This window comes from Argopecten irradians, chromosome 11, assembly GCF_041381155.1.
Source record: "Argopecten irradians isolate NY chromosome 11, Ai_NY, whole genome shotgun sequence".
Taxonomy (NCBI): Eukaryota; Metazoa; Mollusca; class Bivalvia; order Pectinida; family Pectinidae; genus Argopecten; species Argopecten irradians.
Genome location: NC_091144.1, coordinates 21,995,210 through 22,017,928, shown reverse-complemented (window position 1 = coordinate 22,017,928; position 22,719 = coordinate 21,995,210). Strand labels below are relative to the sequence as shown.

At 34.0% G+C, this 22,719-nt stretch overlaps 2 protein-coding genes across 2 annotated transcripts; one reads left to right on the top strand and one right to left on the bottom strand.

Annotated features, from left to right (window-relative positions):
• Positions 1-236: 236 nt before the first annotated feature.
• Positions 237-4,195, top strand: LOC138334483 (sulfotransferase 1B1-like). The gene is made up of 3 exons (XM_069283140.1): positions 237-447; positions 2,639-2,977; positions 4,011-4,195. Exons 1-3 carry the CDS (start codon positions 249-251, stop codon positions 4,193-4,195), a joined length of 723 nt encoding a protein of 240 aa, XP_069139241.1. The 5' UTR covers positions 237-248.
• A 1,705-nt stretch (positions 4,196-5,900) lies between these two features.
• Positions 5,901-20,207, bottom strand: LOC138335009 (tetraspanin-33-like). The gene is made up of 7 exons (XM_069283902.1): positions 19,881-20,207; positions 14,249-14,437; positions 12,675-12,869; positions 10,989-11,123; positions 10,682-10,735; positions 9,377-9,505; positions 5,901-8,544 (listed from the first exon to the last, which is right to left on the bottom strand). Exons 1-7 carry the CDS (start codon positions 19,956-19,958, stop codon positions 8,461-8,463), a joined length of 864 nt encoding a protein of 287 aa, XP_069140003.1. The 5' UTR covers positions 19,959-20,207; the 3' UTR covers positions 5,901-8,460.
• Positions 20,208-22,719: the final 2,512 nt, after the last annotated feature.

Genomic DNA, 22,719 nt, shown 5'->3' with positions numbered 1-22,719 from the left:
GAAATGTTTTAATTGTACATTTGTATATACAGTGTTATTTGACATGTACCATTATTAATTGAATACATAATTTAATGTAGGGATAAAATGCAAAGGAATAGAGTATTACCTAAAACCAATTGTGCTCCACTAAAACAAATAAGATATTCTACAAATACTAATTAAAACAGCACACTATGCACAGATATAAATAACTCTCTTTGATTATATTTTTCTTATTTTTTTGTTTCAGGAAATCAAAGTACTAAATGGAAGGAGAGATGTCATACAAAATTGTGACGTTCCATGGTAAAGATGGCGGTAGTATTACATTAGCAGACATTGGTGGGTTCTACTTGCCGATTACAGGATATGAGGCATATATGACCAAGCATTTGGGCAGACTCTGTAGTGGACATCTTCAGGCTAGAGACGATGATGTAATCATCTGTTCCTACCCCAAATCAGGTGCGCATGCAGGCCTGTTAAAATCGATTCTTAAAATGTGCTTTTGGACCGGAGTGACGTGAGCGGTTTGTTTTGAGTCAATGGGTATAACAAAACAGTTATCGACTGGGTTTTCGGACAACAGATCTATGATTTTTTGGACCCTCAAACAAACTATTGCCCTCGGCTTTGGGCAACAGTTTTTCCTCGTTTTCAACAAATCATCTATTGCCCTCAATCCCAGTCAAAAACTGTATTACTTCCTAAGACTTTTGGTTTTGATTTTATAAGTTTAACGTCCAATTAACCAGCCAGGGTCGTTTAATGACGTGTCAGGTATGTTAGTGGAGAAAGTACCCGGAGAAAACCACCGACTATGGGTCAGTAACTGGTAACTCTCTCACGTGGGATTCAAACTCGCCACCCAACTAGAGGTAAAGGGTTTGTGGTAATACATGTATGTCGTAAGATCTTTACAGTAAGTGCCGTAAATTTGATTATACTGAAATATCTGAAATATCTTAATTGTAATTAACTCTCAATTTTAATTTTTTTTTTATAAACAATAAGATTTCTTTCACACCTACACATGTAATACTGACTGGTCTAAGGCAATACACTCATGTCGCCTAGGGCTGTATTGAATGCTACCCATGCAATAAAGTGTGACGTCACAGCATAAAAAAATACCATTTTCTAGGTACAATTTTAACTCTCTTTTTTTAGAAACTAGACTGAATGTACTTTAAACTATACAAACGACGGATCGAAATTGCGAAGAAAACATCACGCAATTTTCATGTATGGAGTATTCAATAGACTTGCAGTCGCGTTTTTTTTTCAAATTTATTTCAAAATGGTGGAAACTTAGAAGTAAATTTGCAATACAACGTTTAGGTATTAGAGAAACATACTCTTTCCTACGTGGAAATGTAGAATAGATATATTCTACCATCGTGATCATAAAATGTTTACAAACCTCGGCAAGCCAAGGGTTTTACAACATATTGAGACCCTCGGTTGAAATATCCCTATCCTTCATCATATCCATATATGAAAGAGTATTTTAATAATTTATTGTATCCTCTTTTAAAGCATATGCAGAAAAATAATAAAAATCTGTTTTGTGTGTACGTAAGGACAAGTAAAGGCAAAATATCTTATTGAATGCTCGGAACTATTTTGAACACAGATCTTGGTCATATGATAAATAATTTTCAGATAAAGATTTCGACAAAGAGAACTGTAATGGCTGCTACGTACTTTGTGGTATGATAAGATCAACATTTTGTCAGTGTATCCTATAACTAGTAACCTATCTAGATATATTGACTAATGACTAGTCTTTGTAACATGTTTAAAGGTTGTGAAATATTTTATTAATATCAAATATTTATATCCATTTCCTTGAACACTTGGTAATTTTAATTCCTAACCTTACAGAAAGCTTTAAAAGTGTTCAGCAATATTGTGCAATATATAGCGGTTATTTTGCAGCACTGATCTATGTGAAGCAAGTAAGTGCGGCTAACCGCATGTACTATTATAGCAACATTGTCCCACCAATAGTTCGTTGCTGTTTATTGCCGCAATATTGCAGCTTTTGTGCTAGAAACGTCAAAACCGTGTATGCGGAAATAGTGCTGCAAATTTTACGAGAAACATACTACACAGAACACCTACTTACGCGGTAATGTAAAAATATTGCTATTACATTGTTACAATATAACATATTATGTGTGCTCTCATCCTATGATTCTTTGCTAAAATGGGTTAAGTATAGTTGACATATTTCTGATACACTTGCTATTGTTATTTTCTTATATTTCAATTATTACTGGTATATTTTAACAACTATGCTTCAAGAATTTGAACATTTTTTCCAATCAAAAGAATACAGTTAAGGTAAACTTGTTGAGTGAATTTGTTACGCGCGTATATTTAGATAATTTCAACATTTTTTAAACAATGGAATATTCTTAAAAATCGTGTAAGTTTTACAGTAACGCTTTGGTACTAGAAACGTTGACAAAATACTTCTACATGTAAGTGTAATATATGCATAAAAAATTAGGCAACGATGTTCAGGAAATCGGTGTATAGAAGTGGAGATTTCGTTGTCTGTATCATAAAGAAACAATACATGAATAGTATTCCAGTCGTAGAACTTTAAACAGATGAAATATGTTTTTATCATTTGTTTTTGTTGTAGGTCTTCATTGGATCTGGGAAGTGGTTACAATGCTTATGAGGAATACATCGGAACCTTCTATTGACTTAATGGAACAACACTCATTTGAATTTTCATCGATCAAGTTACTTAACGGATTGCGGTCTCCACGTGTGTTTGTGACCCACCTAACATTTGACGAGCTGCCTCAATCGTTCCGAGAGAGACGCTGTAAAATTGTTTACATTTGTCGTGACCCACGTGCTGTAGCAGTGTCGTGTTTTCACTATGTGCGCCTGATGAAAGTCAAAGGGACAGATGGCCGTCCTGTGCTGTATGCTGATTGGCCAGATTTTCTGCGGTTTTTTCAGGAGGGCAAAGGTCAGTGTGTTGTTTTGCAGGGTTCTTTAAAATTTTTACTAAGAACGATACATATATCAGATATGAATATTGTAAATATATTTATTTTAGTGGTAGTTTTATTTTAGCACTTTTCGCTTTTCATTGAAACGTGAAATTCCTGTACAGCGCGAAATTAAAAAAATTCCGGTATTGAACCACCGAATTATGTCAATTGATAAACGCACCAATAAATCATAATGTACAGTTTTAAGAATTTGCGCTAAAATTTGACTGCGCTAAATAAATACGTTAACAGTATTCCAATTCTTTTCTCCGGAAAAAGTCTATGCAAAACTACCCTCTTTTGCTATTGGTAGAGGGGACATTGCTCAAATTTCTGAGTTATTCTCTCATGTCTTCCTGTGTGAGACAGGCTTGTCAAGGGTAAAAGCCTGCGCTAACTCCTAATTACGAAAGATGCATTTTGTAGTCAAACGGGTTACTACCAATGTAGTGTATGGATGCAGTATGACATAATTTAAATGGTGCCTTCCAGGACTGAAACTTTGAGGAGAATTAAGCATTACAATGCAATCCGTTGGCAATTGTGAGAGGTAGATTTCCAACCGGACAACGGCATTAAATAAAGCTTAATGACGGGAAAATAAAAGGATTTTATTCTTTGAAAAAAAAACCCAGATGTCCCGACATTTATCAAAAATTCTCCACCTATTGGTCTCTAGTTCGAATCCTATGGGGCATTTGCCAGGTGCTGGCCACTGTTCAGTGGCTTTTCTCTATCATCTGAACGTGACAGGCATGTTCACAAGTGACCATAGATGTTAATAGATCGTTAGGCCAACAAACCAAACACGATTCAGGAATTAAGTCTCTTGATTCAATACATGTATAACCTTTGTTAAAGAAAATGGCTATTATTACCAGGACTCATTAGTAATCGTACATAGCATATTTCCTATGAAAGTCAGTTGATTATCAAATCATGGATACTTGTCATTATTACTTGATCAATTTATATTTAATTTCTTGCTTACTCTATGGTCTGCTTCAGTGCCATTCGGCAGTTGGATATCTCACATCAAAGCCTGGGACAAGGTACTCACTAGCAGACCTGGTTACCCAATATACGTGATCAATTTTGAGAATACGAAACGGGTAAATGTATATTATATATTATGTAGTGATATAAAGTGCTATAGAAAAAAAAGATGCCAGTGTTTTTCCTGGATATTTTAGACTCCATTTTGGGAAAATTCATCGTTATGGCAAATTCAAGTCTACATATTTGTAATGCAAAGCATGAGTTAGATAAATTTAAGTTCATGTTATAGTTTAATTAGGTGTATTAACTTGCATTTTCCACAAAGATATCTGAAGTCAAGTTTCTTCTCTTCCAAATTGTCATTACTATATCTTTCAAACAAGAAAAAATCACGATATCGAAAGATGAACATTAAAATTAAAAGAACGCTTTGAGATAAACGGCAAGAACATATCTGTAACATTTGAGCATATCTCGATTTCTACAGCTTCAACAAGTTCTTCAATGTCGACATCTTATTAATAATGTTTGAACATTGTTGTCTGAATAAGAAGTTTCAGTGTAGTAATGATTTTTTGATACATGTAATTTCTAGTACAAGGTCATCGAGACCCACATGTGTAATTAGAAGCAATCTACAAGTAAAGGACAGTTAACTTTTATTTTAGACAACCTCAACAAAATATAAGTTATGATCTTGAAAACTGGTTAACTAAATGAACAAATTTAATACACTGTATCTATTTATAAAAATTATGAATGTCATATGCTCAACACTAAAGAGAAGTAAACTATTCATTAATGGTGACATGAATATAGCATTGATTTTTTTTCAACAGTTTCAGGTCTTGCGCTGCTAATATTGTTAACAAATTTAAAAAAAGAATAAAAGAAAATGCTCAAAAATTAAATTTTGATATTCTCAACGGGGGAAGGGTCTGAGTGGAAAAAAAAAAAAAAAAAAAAAAAATATGTCATCTTGCTGATGTATTCGGGGAAAGGGGGGTAATTCGACATCTTGATCTTTGACAAATACACTTGCAAAATAGTTCTTAAGTGTATCAGCTGTTTCCTTGCTATTCATTGTTAGTTCGCCATTTGGTATTTATTTCTCCTATGGTTGATTAAACTCTGGGTTTGACATATGGATTTGTTTTGATCTTCCCGTCTGGATCATTTTCATAGTTGTACAAAGGACTATATTTGTAAGTTGTATATAAGCTATGTTTTCCAAAATCTTTAAATTTTAACATATATATGCATTATAATTCATAAAAATAATTTTTAAAAAATAATGCTTATCGGTCATGGCCACCAGGGGCCCAAATTGACACTCATCCTTTCGAGGATTGAATTTTTTTTTGTAGCAATGCTTCTTGCAGATTTGTAGAGTCTGAATTTATTTTCTGTCTTACAATGTAAGTATTTGATCCAGACGATTTTTAGCTCGGATGGCTGACTTGGCTTCATGACTCAATTCACGGTTTTGAGGTTTGTTGGAGTTACTTCCCTTACTGGTATAAATTTCTCGTTAAATTGAACAGTAAGAGAATTCCTCGCTACATCAACATCTTGGATTGAGTCTAAGCGATGACAGTCTAACTTGGCGAGGTTACTTTTATCTCTGTGTACTGACCATTGAAGAAATTTCGATGGGTTGAAGTTTGGTTCTTTAGTGGCGTTTCCTTGTAGCCATAAAGTCTAACCTGGAGAGCGAGATTGTTATTTTTCCCCAGTCCTGATTCATAAGATATGTCTCGTATCATTTCTTCTTCGTTGGTAAAGTAGATGGAGTCTGGTTTTCTCGGTAACGTGTAACTAGAACAGCTCAAGATAACAATGTACATATAAAATGATGAAAGAAATAGTATGTTGCGTAGTGTCAACCAAAAGTATCACTGATGATGAAACATAATTTATTCAATTACACACATATTTAATAATAACCACAAAACTTGGAGATCAAATGAATTTCTGGCATGTTTAATTACATAAAAGTACTATTATATTTCATAAATAACATGTTTTATGTTTAAGATTCTTGTTACAATACCACTTAATGTTTTGTTGCTTAGTACATATTACTCCAACAACTACAGGGCCGTACTCGTTTATTCGGAACAACCGGTTCGACCGTTGGTTAAAGTCCTTATTTCATTGTTTCAGGCCTTGTGAGGGCTTTGTCAAGGCTCGTCTGAAAACAACATAAAATCGCCAAGTCCGTCTTTAATTAATAAACGAACAACTAGGTCCAACCAGTCAAACCGTATAATCGAAAACGGCCCAGATTTACATATAAGTATTCTAGGTGCACAACGTTATCAACGTCATACAGTGTCATGCCATTAAGTCATGTGTTGGATACCAAGAATCTTAACACAAACTCACTCTCAGAAATTGATTCATAATACCATGTTTATCATGGTAACATTTTTCTTTACCTATTAACTTTTTAAACTTTTTTTATTGAGAAATATGATGCTCCCCCCTCCCCTTCAATCTTGACATATTCGATTTGTTATCTGGTTTTTTTAAGTTCAAATCATTTTTTTATTCAAAAAATTATTACAGAGCATTAAGCGTCCTTACACAGGAGGAGATTAATTCAACACTGAGCACATTGACACATGATTTACTTCACGCTTTAACTAAATACATTGTATCTCTACTGAAGACAATAGTATTTAACTTCTGTTAAAGGAAAGGTTTCAATGAAAAGAAATAATATTTCTCTGTTAATATGTCTGGTGATATATGGATTGATAATACTTTTAAAGCCAATGGTATACATTTTCTGAAATAATTTTATCTCAAACGTTTCTAAAGACAAATCGCTTCTGGTATTTGTGTAATCTAAAATTCAACAGATAATACAATGTTTATCACTGAACAAAGTGAAAATAATATATTCCAAAACAAATACAATACACACATCCTGAAAGGTCGGACTAAAACTATCAAATTAAAGTTTGAAACAAAAACATAATGATAAATCACTTCGGATATTTATGGGATTTCTCATGGGAAAAACAGAACTGTAACCAGCATATATGTAAATATAATTAGACATATAGTCTGTACTGGTGTCTAGAAATATTTTTGTCATTATACGGTATCACGGATTAATTAGAAAAAATGGCCATCATTCACCTGACGTTATTCAGGTGACGCTTACATGTTGACATTTCTCCTTGGGCCAATGTATAATCTTGGCTCTTGAAACAGAATATGTTAATGACTGAAAACAACATGATAATGTAAATTTCTGGTCTGCCGTAGAACCAATCTTTTGAGACGTTTTTCATCTAAATGACCTAGGTTTATAACTGATGTAATAATTGCGAACCCAAGAAGAAAGGAAATACATATGTAAGCAAGTAAAATGAGCCACGTGGCTACGATTGGTGAAATAAAGTCTAGAACGAATTTGTCTTGCTTCTATCGGCCATGTTATAAATAAGATTACGCGAATAGCGTTGGCCTCGTTAACACATCATTTCACAATTGGCACTCCACATCTAATTGCTTTAACATCGTGATACAAGACGGCATGGAGAGCCTAGAAATTGCGTCTGAAAATATGTTTGCGAAATATGCTATTAGCTCCAAAAGTTACCACTTGTAATATAATCTATCCAGCCCCTGATCTGTTGTATCAATAAACATCCAAATCATCAGAGACCAATGCTCATGATTTAACCTGCTTTAACCATCAATCTTCACTTCTGATAACCACTATCTATATTAATAGTGTATCATTACTAGAAACATGAATCCGTTATCTGCATACCATCTACTAGTAGCGATGGTCAAAAATCCATGTTTCGTCCGTTTCTAGATTCGATTATAACATTCATATATTGAAAGCTAAAATATTATTACGTGCAACCGAAGCCACCGATCAACAAGCAATAGAGTAATAAAGATAAAATGGACAGTACTTCGAAAATAGAGTAAAAGGCAATACAAGATTCCATTGGTATAATTGTTCATAGGGCTTTCCTTTGGCATGGTGCATTAATTTGTAAATCACACAACGAGTTAAGACATGTTGACCAAAAGTTTTCTACTCTTGAGAAATCATACGATGGGTGCTTATGAGATCGTTGCTTCCGAAACCAAAGCAATGAAAATAATTAAAGATGCTCCACCGCCGACAGACCAGACTCAGTACTTTGGTGCATGCGCAGTCAGAGCTTCATTCTATATAGAACATAGTGCCATGCAATTAATTATATCTAATATTTTTATCTTGAAGTAAAATTAGAAGCTCAAAGTTTCCAATGGTGGTAATGGTGTAAATTAAGTAACTTTTGTAACTGAAGAAAAATACCAAATCGTCTGATTCTGTTTTTGATAGTGAAAAAAATTCATTTGTCAGCGATGGAGCATCTTTAATTCTCTTTGTAATGTGGTAACAGCTTATTATGATTCCTCTTTTGAAGTGTTCCTAGTTTGATCATCCAGGTCGATAACGCCGCCATTTTAGTTTTTGTAGTTTTATCTGGTCCCTGAGAGATCTCGCCAAACACATTATGAATATCTGTAAAAACAAAATAACAACACCAAATACTAGTTACCTTTCTTTAAAAGAGTTATCTGCACTTGTTGATAGGTATTGATATTGACGTTATGTATTTGAGAACGTAACGTCATACTTTAAAGAGAAAACGACGTGAGTTTCGCTCACGAAACCATGACGTCACAATGGATACAGATACCTTCCAGCAATAAAGATAACTATATTTAAGGATTAACTTGAATAGATTTTTTATGTTATGGAGATATAACACAAAAATCTGAGTGTACTCTAAATAAACCGCGAAGCGGTTTATGATGAGAGTACACTCAGATTTTTGTGTTATATCTCCATAACATAAAAAATCTATTCAAATTAATCCTTATAATTCATTTTACTAAAGATAATCTCTTCAACATTTAAAATTCATTTTGGGATTCTTTTGTCTATGAAATTATTACGCCGTCATCTCAGCCAATCAGAAGCGACGTTACAAACGGCGACGCCATTTTTTCCTTTATGGGCTGATAAAGTAAATTTTTAAGCCAAAGAAAATGCTCGTAACAAGCAAAATTGAATTATAATATACATAATCGGAATAAAATGTCTTCAAGTATTCTTTACTCTAACTCAAGGTATTTAGCAAAGCTCGTAACTCATATAACACAGGAAAATATAAAAAAAAATAAACATATTTTACGGAGAACGACATTGGGCGCAAAAAAACGGACACGAGAATCCATCTTGAACATTCAATTTAGCCAATGATAAATTATGAAAATATTAAATATGAAATCATAATCCACTAAATTATGGTTTGGCCCCCTTCAATGATAGTGATGTTTGATATTCCTACCTGTGGAATGAGAATTCCTAGTATGATCCCCCCTAAAACGAGGGCGTTGTCATTGATCCATTCCCCCAGGGCCTTCAGGCAGCCAACTTTGTAGATCCCCACTGTCTTAGATGTCTCTGATACACCACCCTACAATAAAGTGAACATTCATTATTTATCAACGGGGAAGAATGTGAAGACAAAGAGAGAATTGACCGACAAATTTGAGAAGAACGAATTATTAAAAACATAAGGGATTCAGCATGGCAGAGATGGATATTTATACGAAATACATTATTCAAACAAGATGAAGTTTGATAAATAAAAATCAACATTAATAAATCTTTTCAGCATTAAATTGAAAAATCATTATATAAACATTACAAACAAAAATATGACAAAACATACGTTAATTTAATTATTATTCATTGAGTTAATAAATTATGTTAAAACAAATTGATTGACAGTCTAAGCTATCAATATCAATACGATTGGCTTGATGAGGAGCTCAACATGTCAATTAAGCATTTCATATTAAAGACTTATGATAGTATGCTTCGTATCACCATCTGATTCTCATAAGAATGACCTATGTATTTGTCATGGTTTTGTATTGTGACTGTTATCAATAAAACAAGACACGAACTCTTCCGAAACCAATCGTTCCTATTCTTTCAGTACACAAGTAGAGGTTCTGTTAAATCTACATTTTGTTGTTTTCTTCACGTCGTTAATATATGGGCCAAAGAAATAATATCAGCTGTATGTGTAACGCGGGATTCTCCGAATTGTAAATATGGGATAAGGAAGTCATCTTAACCACGCAGACAAAATACATTGTGAATATAATGATATAGAATTAACAATAGAAAATGGGAGAAGACAAAAGAAACAACTATGATTATAAGGTTTGCCGCAATAAACCCTTTGGCGAGCGGAGGCGGAATCCTGGAAAGATTTGAAACTGTCAAGTTAAAATATTGATACAATACAGTTTGGATTTGTTTTCATTTGAAAACGATTTTGATTTTTTTTCACATATAAAATAGTACAGACAGATTACAAAAGACATCATTTTTTCAATCACTTTCTCACTTGAATCAATACTAGGGTCTTCCGGTCAATATGGATTTTGGTTTTTATTACTAAATATTTTCTTTATATAAACATGATCAACCAATTTCAAGTTTCATTGTTTGAGTCACTGATTCTTCAGTTGATATATATGGTATCTTACCTTATTTTTACTTTCTTTAATGAATATCGGTCCACACAAATCCACCAAGTTGATGCGTAATGTTCAACAAAACTATACAAGTGACTTACCGAGTCTGATGGTTCCATCACCCCGCGACCACACAGTATGTTGATGTACTCTCCCTACAACGAGACATAACATTAATTACAGAAATATCTTGTGCCGTAATTTCCATACTCACGAATCAAGAAGAGCTTTTAATATTTTTATTTTTATCAAAATTGCCAAGATTTTGATAAAAGTACTGCAAATAATCATTATATTTACATCTACAGCGCATTACGGCCAGACCATGAAGCCGAGTTGTGATTTGTAATATGCAAAGACGGAATAGTAATATAATTTCATCAACAGAATGTTTGGTTCAAGACTTACCGGTTTCATTTTACAGCATGAAGGTGGTACCGAACACTTCTCGGGACTTTTGCCTGCCTTTGTACAGTTGAAGTACATATTATCGGTCCAATCTTGATAACCATCTTCGTTATCACTCAATCCACAACAGTGTAGCTGTATGGGAATATATTTATTCTTGTGTAATATACTGGGAAAGAATTCACTATCAAACTTACTTTCTTGTCTGCTTTATGTAGCTGTATGGGAATATATTTTGTTCTTGTGTAATATACTGGGAAAGAATTCACTATCAAACTTACTTTCTTGTCTGCTTTATGTAGCTGTATGGGAATATATTTTGTTCTTGTGTAATATACTGGGAAAGAATTCACTATCAAACTTACTTTCTTGTCTGCTTTATGTAGCTGTATGGGAATATATTTTGTTCTTGTGTAATATACTGGGAAAGAATTCACTATCAAACTTACTTTCTTGTCTGCTTTATGTAGCTGTATGGGAATATATTTTGTTCTTGTGTAATATACTGGGAAAGAATTCACTATCAAACTTACTTTCTTGTCTGCTTTATGTAGCTGTATGGGAATATATTTATTCTTGTGTAATATACTGGGAAAGAATTCACTATCAAACTTACTTTCTTGTCTGCTTTATGTAGCTGTATGGGAATATATTTATTCTTGTGTAATATACTGGGAAAGAATTCACTATCAAACTTACTTTCTTGTCTGCTTTATGTAGCTGTATGGAGATATATTTTGTTCTTGTGTAATATACTGGGAAAGAATTCACTATCAAACTTACTTTCTTGTCTGCTTTATGTTAGACTGAAGGTTTGGGTTTATTAACTGCCGATTTGAAAATGGTGTACCTTACAGATTTTAAAAAAATGACAGAAAAGTACAATTTACGTTGAAATAAAAACTTTAAATTTTCTTATTTCATAATAGACCGTTTTTATGTATATTGCATTTGAGGTTTTCATGGTTGCCGTTTTCTGTATATTGTCTAATTAGTTTCTATGGTTACCGTTTTCTGTATATTGTCTATGATGTTGATATGGTTACCGTTTTCTGTATATTGTCTATGATGTTGCTATGGTTACCGTTTTATGCATATTGTTTATGAAGTTGCTATGGTTACCGTTTTCTGTATATTATCTAATAAGTTGCTTTGGTTATCGTTTTCTGTATATTGTATATGAATTTGCTATGGTTACCGCTTTCTGTATATTGTCTATGAAGTTGCTATGGTTACCGTTTTCTGTATATTGTCTTCGATATTGTTATACTACCGTTTTCTGTATATCATTTATAAAGCTGCTATGGTTACATTTTTCTGTATATCATCTATAAAGTTGCTATGGTTACTGTTTTCTGTATATTATCTATAAAGTTGCTATGGTTACTCTTTTCTGTATATTGTCTATGAGGTTGCTACGGTTACCGCTTTCTGTATATCATCTATAAAGTTGCTATGGTTACCGTTTTCTGTATATTATCTATGATGTTGCTATGATTACCGTTTTCTGTATATTGTCTATGAAGTTGCTATGTTTACCATTTTTTGTATATTATCTATGAAGTTGCTATGGCTACCGTTTTCTGTATATTGTCAATGTGGTTTCTATGGTTACTGTTTTCTGTATATTGTCTATGAAGTTGCTATGGCTACCGTTTTCTGTATATAATAAGTTGCTATGGTTACCGTTTTCTGTATATTGTCTATGAGGTTGACCATGTCCTCGTCATCCACGACGCCATATTTCCTTATTGCGTCCTTCATGCTGTCTCCAGGAAACAGGCCGAGCTGTTCCCGGGCGTCCGGGACAAAATAAAATACGAAAACAAAGACGACCAGCGCCAGTTCTCCAAAGAACATTATGGACAGGAAAATATTATACTGTAATAGAAATGAAATATTTATACTCTAACATGCTAAACGATGTCCTACACATGATGGACAGAACATATTATACTGTGATAGAAATAGTAACGTTTGTAATCTCCCATGTCCACACATGATGGACAGGAAAATATTTAAGGATTAACTTGAATAGATTTTTTATGTTATGGAGATATAACACAAAAATCTGAGTGTACTCTAAATAAACCGCAAAGCGGTTTATGATGAGAGTACACTCAGATTTTTGTGTTATATCTCCATAACATAAAAAATCTATTCAAATTAATCCTTATAATTCAATTTACTAAAGATAATCTCTTCAACATTTAAAATTCATTTTGGGACTCTTTTGTCTATGAAATTATTACGCCGTCATCTCAGCCAATCAGAAGCGACGTTACAAACGGCGACGCCATTTTTTCCTTTATGGGCTGATAAAGTAAATTTTTAAGCCAATGGAAATGCTCGTAACAAGCAAAATTGAATTATTATACTGTAAAAGAAATAGTAACGTTTGTAATCTCTCATGTCCACACATGACGGACAGGAAAATATTATACTGTAAAAGAAATAGTAACGTTTGTAATCTCCCATGTCCTACACATGATGGACAGGAAAATATTATACTGTAAAAGAAATAGTAACGTTTGTAATCTCCCATGTCCACACATGACGGACAGGAAAATATTATACTGTAATAGAAATAGTAACGTTTGTAATCTCCCATGTCCACACATGACGGACAGGAAAATATTATACTGTAAAAGAAATATAAACATTTATACTCTCACATGCTACAACATCTCCCACAAATGATAGTCCATTTTTGCAAAAGAAATGGTTACAGTTGTGGTACTTCTAGAGCACAGGCAGTTCATACAAATTTCTAACCTACAATGCAAAATCGGATGTTTGTATACTAACACATAGATAATTTGGACCATTGGATATTGATTTTGTACAGACACCACAACTCTTGCTACGATATATTTTCTTATTGTAACCAACTCGTACTGATAGGTGATTTTCTTTTACTTTGCACCAATTTGTAGTCTTAGTAAATCAGAAGTTCACATTATTAAAGCGGCAATATCATTTTCTTTTGATTTCAACTAATTTGTTGTTAGCACAACCAAACCTCGTTATCTCGAAGTAGGCGGGTCATGGTCAAACTTCGAGTAATCCGAGTGTTCGAGTTATACATCATATAGTGGGAACTTGGGTTAAAAGCAATATCCTAAATCACACATGGTTTTCTAGTTGGAAATCCAGAGAGCGAAATCTGATTGTATTCATTCCTACTCTACCGGTAAAGAATCATTTCGTTAACGTTTCTTTGTAGTTTTGTTCACAATATGATGAGGTAGATTACTTACAGTTTTGAGAAAACACATGTTCTCCCTGAGAGCGCCCATACAACCAAAGAAGGAGATGAAGACCACGACTGATCCAGCAGTAACCATGATAGTGGCAGGGTCGAGGAAGAAGTCGAAGGCATCCTTCACTACCTTCTGTTTCACCCACAACACATACGCTCCTAGTCCCGTGATAGCTAGGCCACCAATCTGGTGGGGGAAATAAGAAATTCAAAATATATCCAACAAGCATTGATGTAAATACCATTAGCTTTGTAACAATTTTGGAGCAAAGTTTATTTTAAATTATTAGTCGTGTTTCAAATGTGTTTTGGAACGAAAGGGCGTTAAATACATTTGTCGCATCCTTCATATTGTTTTTATCAAATCCAAATTTTCTTATTTCACGCCAAAAAAAACCCACAAAGCAAAACAAAGCAAAACAAAACTAAACAAAATCAAAACAAACAAAGTAACAGAAAAAAACAACAACAAAACAAAACCAAAAAACAAAAACAAAACATTCCCCAAAGCCTGATGACATTAAATTTCTTAATAGATAGTATTATCCACATTAACATGTTAAACAACAACCAACACATATTGATACGAAACATCATGAGCTTTATTATGTTTGGGTCAGACTATTACGAATTGTCTGTGTATCATTTCGGTAACTAGGGAAGCCTATTACTTCTATTTTGTTATAACGCAATAAATTCTCTAGTTATAACGAGAACTAGATAGAAAAAAAAAGAAACCTACCAGGGTACGTATAGGCTTCCGTATATTGAAAGTTTCATCCGTTTTACAATATTTTATCAGTTCAAAGCGATATAATTGTACCTGCTACCCCTACTGCATGATCGTGAAAGGCGACTAAATTTAGGATATTATCTACTAACGTCTCCTGTGACACCACCTTACATTTGGCCTTCTATTGAGCGTTCGCCCTTGTGAGGTAGGTTCTTGGTTGTTTCCTGGCCGAGACATATCAAAGTCTATATAAGTGGTAGTTTCTGCTCCTGCTTAGCGCTCAGCATCCCAGGAGTGGAACCACTGGTTCGCCAGTATAATGTGATCGGGTGGGGTATGTTGCTTGGTGTCCTCGGTGGCATGCTTCAGTGATATAGCACTATAAAAAGGGCAACAGTTCCACTTTACATGAGGACATAACACAAATATAACGCAGACTCCCAAAACACGCACACCGCACTCCATACACGCTACACAGCGCATACATAGGAGATTGACCTAATCTTGGTTGTTGATAGGACGTTACGTTAATCAAACAAACAAATCAAACAAACGATTCAAAGATTTAAAGTCATCCCTTTCTCATTTCATGTAACGAAAAGCCTGATGACTAAAATCATGAACAACAAATGTGACTGGTTTGTATTTGCTGAAGTTGATGATTAATGACATAAAGATATTTCAAAGTGTTGAATTGGATCGTAAAACGTTGAAAAGGGTGATGAATTGGTGAAATGAACGGTGGGTGGCTAAAACGGGTATAGACAGCGATTGTTACTCCTTAGTAATATAGCTTACTAGAGGACTAATATATGATATACTGTACATCCAATCCAAAAGACATTTTAGGAGAGGACTAAGATAGGATATGTTGTACATCCAATCCTATTGACAGTTGAGGAGAGGACTAAGATAGGATATGCTGTCCAACCAATCATGTTGACATTTTCAGGAGAGGACTAAGATAGGATATGCTGTACAACCAATCCTATTGACATTTTAGGAGAGGACTAAGATAGGATGCTGTCCAACCAATCCTATTAACATTTTTAGGAGAGGAATAAGATAGGATATGCTGTATATCAAATCCTATTGACATTTTTAGGAGAAGACCAAGATAGGATATGCTGTATATCAAATCCTATTGACATTTTTAGGAGAGGACTAAGATAGGATATGCTGTACATCCAATCCTATTGACATTTTAGGAGAGGACTAAGATAGGATATGCTGTATATCCAATCCTATTGACATTTTTAGGAGAGGACTAAGATAGGATATGCTGTATATCCAATCCTATTGACATTTTAGGAGAGGACTAAGATAGGATATGCTGTATATCAAATCCTATTGACATTTTTAGGAGAGGACTAAGATAGGATATGCTGTATATCCAATCCTATTGACATTTTTAGGAGAGGACTAAGATAGGATATGCTGTATATCAAATCCTATTGACATTTTTAGGAGAGGACTAAGATAGGATATGCTGTATATCCAATCCTATTGACATTTTTAGGAGAGGACTAAGATAGGATATGTTGTATATCAAATCCTATTGACATTGTAAGGATAGGCCTTTGATAGGATATTCTGTATATCCAATCCTATTGACATATTTAGGAGAGGACTAAGATAGGATATGCTGTATATCCAATCCTATTGACATATTTAGGAGAGGACTAAGATAGGATATGCTGTATATCAAATCCTATTGACATATTTAGGAGAGGACTAAGATAGGATATGCTGTATATCCAATCCTATTGACATTTTAGGAGAGGACTAAGATAGGATATGCTGTATATCAAATCCTATTGACATATTTAGGAGAGGACTAAGATAGGATATTCTGTATATCCAATCATATTGACATTTTTTGAGAGGACTAAGATAGGATATGCTGTATATCCAATCCTATTGACATTTGTAGGAGAGAACTAAGATAGTATATGCTGTATATCTAATCCTATTGACATTTTCAGGAGAGGACTAAGATAGGATATGCTGTATATCTAATCCTATTTACATTTTCAGGAGAGGACTAAGATAGGATATGCTGTATATCAAATCCTATTGACATTTTTTGAGAGGACTAAGATAGGATATGCTGTATATCCAATCCTATTGACATTTTTAGGAGAGGACTAAGATAGGATATGCTGTATATCAAATCCTATTGACACTTTTTGAGAGGACTAAGATAGGATATGCTGTATATCCAATCCTATTGACATTTTTAGGAGAGGACTAAGATAGTGTATGCTGTAAATCAAATCCTATTGACATTTTTGAGAGGACTAAGATAGGATATGCTGTATATCAAATCCTATTGACATTTTTAGGAGAGGACAAAGATAGTGTATGCTGTATATCAAATCCTATTGACATTTTTAGGAGAGGACTAAGATAGTGTATGCTGTAAATCAAATCCTATTGACATTTTTAGGAGAGGACTAAGATAGGATATGCTGTATATCCAATCCTATTGACATTTTTAGGAGAGGACTAAGATAGGATATGTTGTATATCAAATCCTATTGACATTGTAAGGATAGGCCTTAGATAGGATATTCTGTATATCCAATCCTATTGACATTTTTAGGAGAGGACTAAGATAGTGTATGCTGTAAATCAAATCCTATTGACATTTTTTGAGAGGACTAAGATAGGATATTCTGTATATCCAATCCTATTGACATTTTTTGAGAGGACTAAGATAGGATATGCTGTATATCCAATCCTATTGACATTTGTAGGAGAGAACTAAGATAGTATATGCTGTATATCTAATCCTATTGACATTTTCAGGAGAGGACTAAGATAGGATATGCTGTATATCTAATCCTATTGACATTTTCAGGAGAGGACTAAGATAGGATATGCTGTATATCAAATCCTATTGACATTTTTTGAGATGACTAAGATAGGATATGCTGTATATCCAATCCTATTGACATTTTTAGGAGAGGACTAAGATAGGATATGCTGTATATCAAATCCTATTGACATTTTTTGAGAGGACTAAGATAGGATATGCTGTATATCCAATCCTATTGACATTTTTAGGAGAGGACTAAGATAGTGTATGCTGTAAATCAAATCCTATTGACATTTTTAGGAGAGGACTAAGATAGGATATGCTGTATATCCAATCCTATTGACATTTTTAGGAGAGGACTAAGATAGGATATGTTGTAAATCAAATCCTATTGACATTGTAAGGATAGGCCTTAGATAGGATATTCTGTATATCCAATCCTATTGACATTTTTAGGAGAGGACTAAGATAGTGTATGCTGTAAATCAAATCCTATTGACATTTTTTGAGAGGACTAAGATAGGATATTCTGTATATCCAATCCTATTGACATTTTTTGAGAGGACTAAGATAGGATATGCTGTATATCAAATCCTATTGACATTTGTAGGAGAGAAATAAGATAGTATATGCTGTATATCTAATCCTATTGACATTTTCAGGAGAGGACTAAGATAGGATATGCTGTATATCAAATCCTATTGACATTTTTTGAGAGGACTAAGATAGGATATGCTGTATATCCAATCCTATTGACATTTTTAGGAGAGGACTAAGATAGGATATGCTGTATATCAAATCCTATTGACATTTTTTGAGAGGACTAAGATAGGATATGCTGTATATCCAATCCTATTGACATTTTTAGGAGAGGACTAAGATAGTGTATGCTGTAAATCAAATCCTATTGACATTTTTTGAGAGGACTAAGATAGGATATGCTGTATATCAAATCCTATTGACATTTTTAGGAGAGGACTAAGATAGTGTATGCTGTATATCAAATCCTTTTGACATTTTTAGGAGAGGACTAAGATAGTGTATGCTGTAAATCAAATCCTATTGACATTTTTAGGAGAGGACTAAGATAGGATATGCTGTATATCCAATCCTATTGACATTTTTAGGAGAGTACTGAGATAGGATATGCTGTATATCAAATCCTATTGACAATTGACATTTTTTGAGAGGACCAAGATAGAATATGCTGTATATCCAATCCTATTGACATTTTTAGGAGAGGACTAAGATAGTGTATGCTGTAAATCAAATCCTATTGACATTTTTTGAGAGGACTAAGATAGGATATGCTGTATATCAAATCCTATTGACATTTTTTGAGAGGACTAAGATAGGATATGCTGTATATCAAATCCTATTGACATTTTAGGAGAGGACTAAGATAGGATATGTTGTATATCCAATCCTATTGACATTTTTTGAGAGGACTAAGATAGGATATGCTGTATATCAAATCCTATTGACATTTTCAGAAGAGGCCTAGGATAGGATATGCTGTATAGCAAATCCTATTGACATTTTTATGAGATGACTAAAATAGAATATGCTGTACATCCAGTCCTATTGTCATTTTTAGGAAAGGCCTATGATAGGATATATGTTTTACATGTAATCCTATAAACATTTTAAAGCATCTTTTGTTAATAAAACAAGTGGAAATTGAATGACTTGGAAATTGTTTGAATGAATGGAAAATAGCTGAAATGGAATACTAATGGCTGGTAACTAAATATAAGGGCTTAAAATAGATATTTTGAGAAAGGGTAATAACAAATACTCGATATAGTTAGTGATAAATAATAACAACGTATTTCGTCTGTAAGTGAGTCACCTATCAACTGTAGGGTAGAGCTGTGAAGATCTTAGATAGATAGGCATTACATTGGGTTGATCTGTCACTAAATTATGTTGATATAGATAACAAATTCAGTACAAACTAAGCTTTATAAACCCCACAGAGATAGTCCTACTCCTTAATATGACGGTACAACATTGTCTCGTCAAAATAAAACACCAATTCTTGACCAGGAACACAACTAAAAGATATATACTTACCAATATAAGAAAATTTTCAAAGAACAAGAAGTACTTTGTGAGAGGGTTCACAGCCGTTTTGTCTCGTCTCCTCCCCATATTTTCACGAGAGGACACCGACTACGTGTTACTATCCTCTCCTGTATAATCCCACCATTAGTAATGAGACAGAAACACCTGTTTCTACTTTCTACACACGGATATATAAACCTGATCGGCTGTTTTTAATGTCGTATATACCTGCGGCAGATATACCTGTACAGTGTCATAGGTCAAACCCTGCTCCTGATAACGGTATTGTTGACATGTTTTATCTAAATCATACGATATCTAGCTCTGTGGTCGATAGTGGTGTTTTACCTGCAGTAATTTACAGGTGCGCAACCCGGAAGTATGTTTACATTGTTGTCATGTGTGCACGTGGTGGTTATATAACGTTAAATCATATTTTTTTTCTGTATGACCTCTGTATACACTTCGTTTATCTAAACAACCGTCATAATGGCTTGGTGTTAGACTGCTTGCATCCTCGATACTTCAGGAGATCCGATCACTTATGATCTCTACACGTGGATAGTAAGTGATCGGAACCCCTGGAGTATCTAGAATGGGCTTCTTGTTCAAAGTATTGTCTAACGACCGGTCAAAGTTCTTTTATTTCGAGAAATTCAGAGAAAGAAAGGAGCCATACTGAATCGTAGTCCGAACAAGGAATACTATGTGATGGAAAACTACTGTAACCCTAGCTGCAATATTGTAGCTTAAAAGACTTTTAGATAGAAAATGGTGTCGTCTTTAGAACTACAATTGGTGCCTATTACTACTAATGGAGCAAAGTAATGATTATGCAAACAGTTATAAAACGTTTGTTTTGAGTTTTATCGTACTTGTTCGATATCGCTAACCTACTAGGCAATACAACTGAACCACATAAATTATCAAATTCTCATCGAGGCATTATTTTTTTTAATACATATAGGCTTTCTGAAGAGAATTTATACGGCAAGTCCAGAAATTGTGAATTTGACGTCTTGTGAGCGGTACGGTAGATATTAAGAATGGTAGTTATGTTTGTTATGGACAAAAATAATATGTAAATGCATGTATACGCATACAATAATTGGAAACCTACAAAAAAAGTATAGAAAACTGTGCCCGAGTGATTTTCGGAGGCAGTGCTCCACTACGACACATAGAGACCAATTCGTACCCGGCCGAAATGTATAGTAGGCCGGGTACGTACATGTATATTCGTTCTACTGTAACCCTAGCTAGTTACATATTGTTTGCGATTACATTTTGGTATCTAATTAGCGAAAATTGCTACAGTATCGGTCTGCCGAGATACAGAGTAAACCACAAAGTGTATTTGGGAAACAGTTTAACAGAAATACATTGAGTTTAGATTGCGTTTGAAAGAAAAGACATCAATTATCAGAAATATATATGATATATGTTTCTGCAATTATGCAGTACCTGTTATGATGAAATATTATATTACGCATGGGAAAAAAACAAAGTTGGATTTTGCCTTCAATGGGATGCACATCACTTCATGGAAAATAGACCCATTTCTAATATATACATCCTCAGAAGTCAAGTGTCTAAACCCCACTACGCCACTAGAACCTAAGTCGTTGAGCAGAATTTTAGTGATTTTTTTTCTCGGTATTCTTAAAGGCCCACTACCTTTCCGAAACGGTTTTTTATTTTTAAAATGGGAATGCAAAACGAGATTAATAATTTTGTAGAGTGGCAAAAGTTCTCAATTTAACGTTAATACTACACTTATTATCACCTCCTAAACAATTTAATTAAAATAAATAAAATGTTAATTTTCATAACGCGGGTCGTCTTATGTTTTCCCCCGTCGTCCTAGATACCGCGCGGTAGTTGACTATCACCGCGCCAGACGGCAAAACAGCGAAATGACTCTCCACTGTTATCATATTTTACGCAGGAAATCTTGCATATGTTTGGTGTTGTAACCTCATCTTAGGTCATCGGTATATCTTTTCTGAGCTAATTAATGTTTTTAAGAAATCTTTATATTTTGCTCCGGAAAGGTAGTGGGCCTTTAAGAATGGGCTGGTGGCCAATCAAAGTTTATGCCGCAACGAAGTGAAGACATGATTACGTGGTAACTGACGATGAATTCAGACTGTAAATCAAATTTTCGCATACGATTGAATTTCGCGTTATTCGCTGCCTATCAGAAATAATGGAGAACAATAATCATCGCCAAAATATTCCAAGCAAGCATCAATATTTTTCATTTGAAAAAAACTACATATATATTTTGCAACAAGATATCCTTGACCAGCAATACTTTTTTGTTTTAATTTATTTCAACATGGCAGCGATTCATTTTCTTTTAAAACAGCGACCGTGATTTATTACTCTACGGTGACTCGTTGATTCCCGACGATGCTGTGTCAATTGCTACATTAAAACGTCATGAAAAAGCTGTAAGGAATACATGTATCTATACGTACACCGCTTTGTATACATCCTTCTCGATACTCCAGGGGTTCCGATCTGTGAAAACAAGAATTTATATACGTCCTTGGTGAAAAGTATATAAAATAGCTTATCTTTCATTAAAAACTGAATTTCGAAGATCATGCAGAATTAAAACCACAATAAATAAAAACACGAGTCTTTAACCTCAAACTCCAAGTGACGTCTTTTTTTAATTACTATAAATAGAGAGATATATAGTTTATATTATCTATGTATCTGCTGTATATAAGTGATACACATCAATTACGTCCTTGATATCGAGAAACTGACATGTCTATTCTATGATCCACGCCCCACCAGTTATCTTGACCGTGTATTGTGTCATGGTCCAACTAAC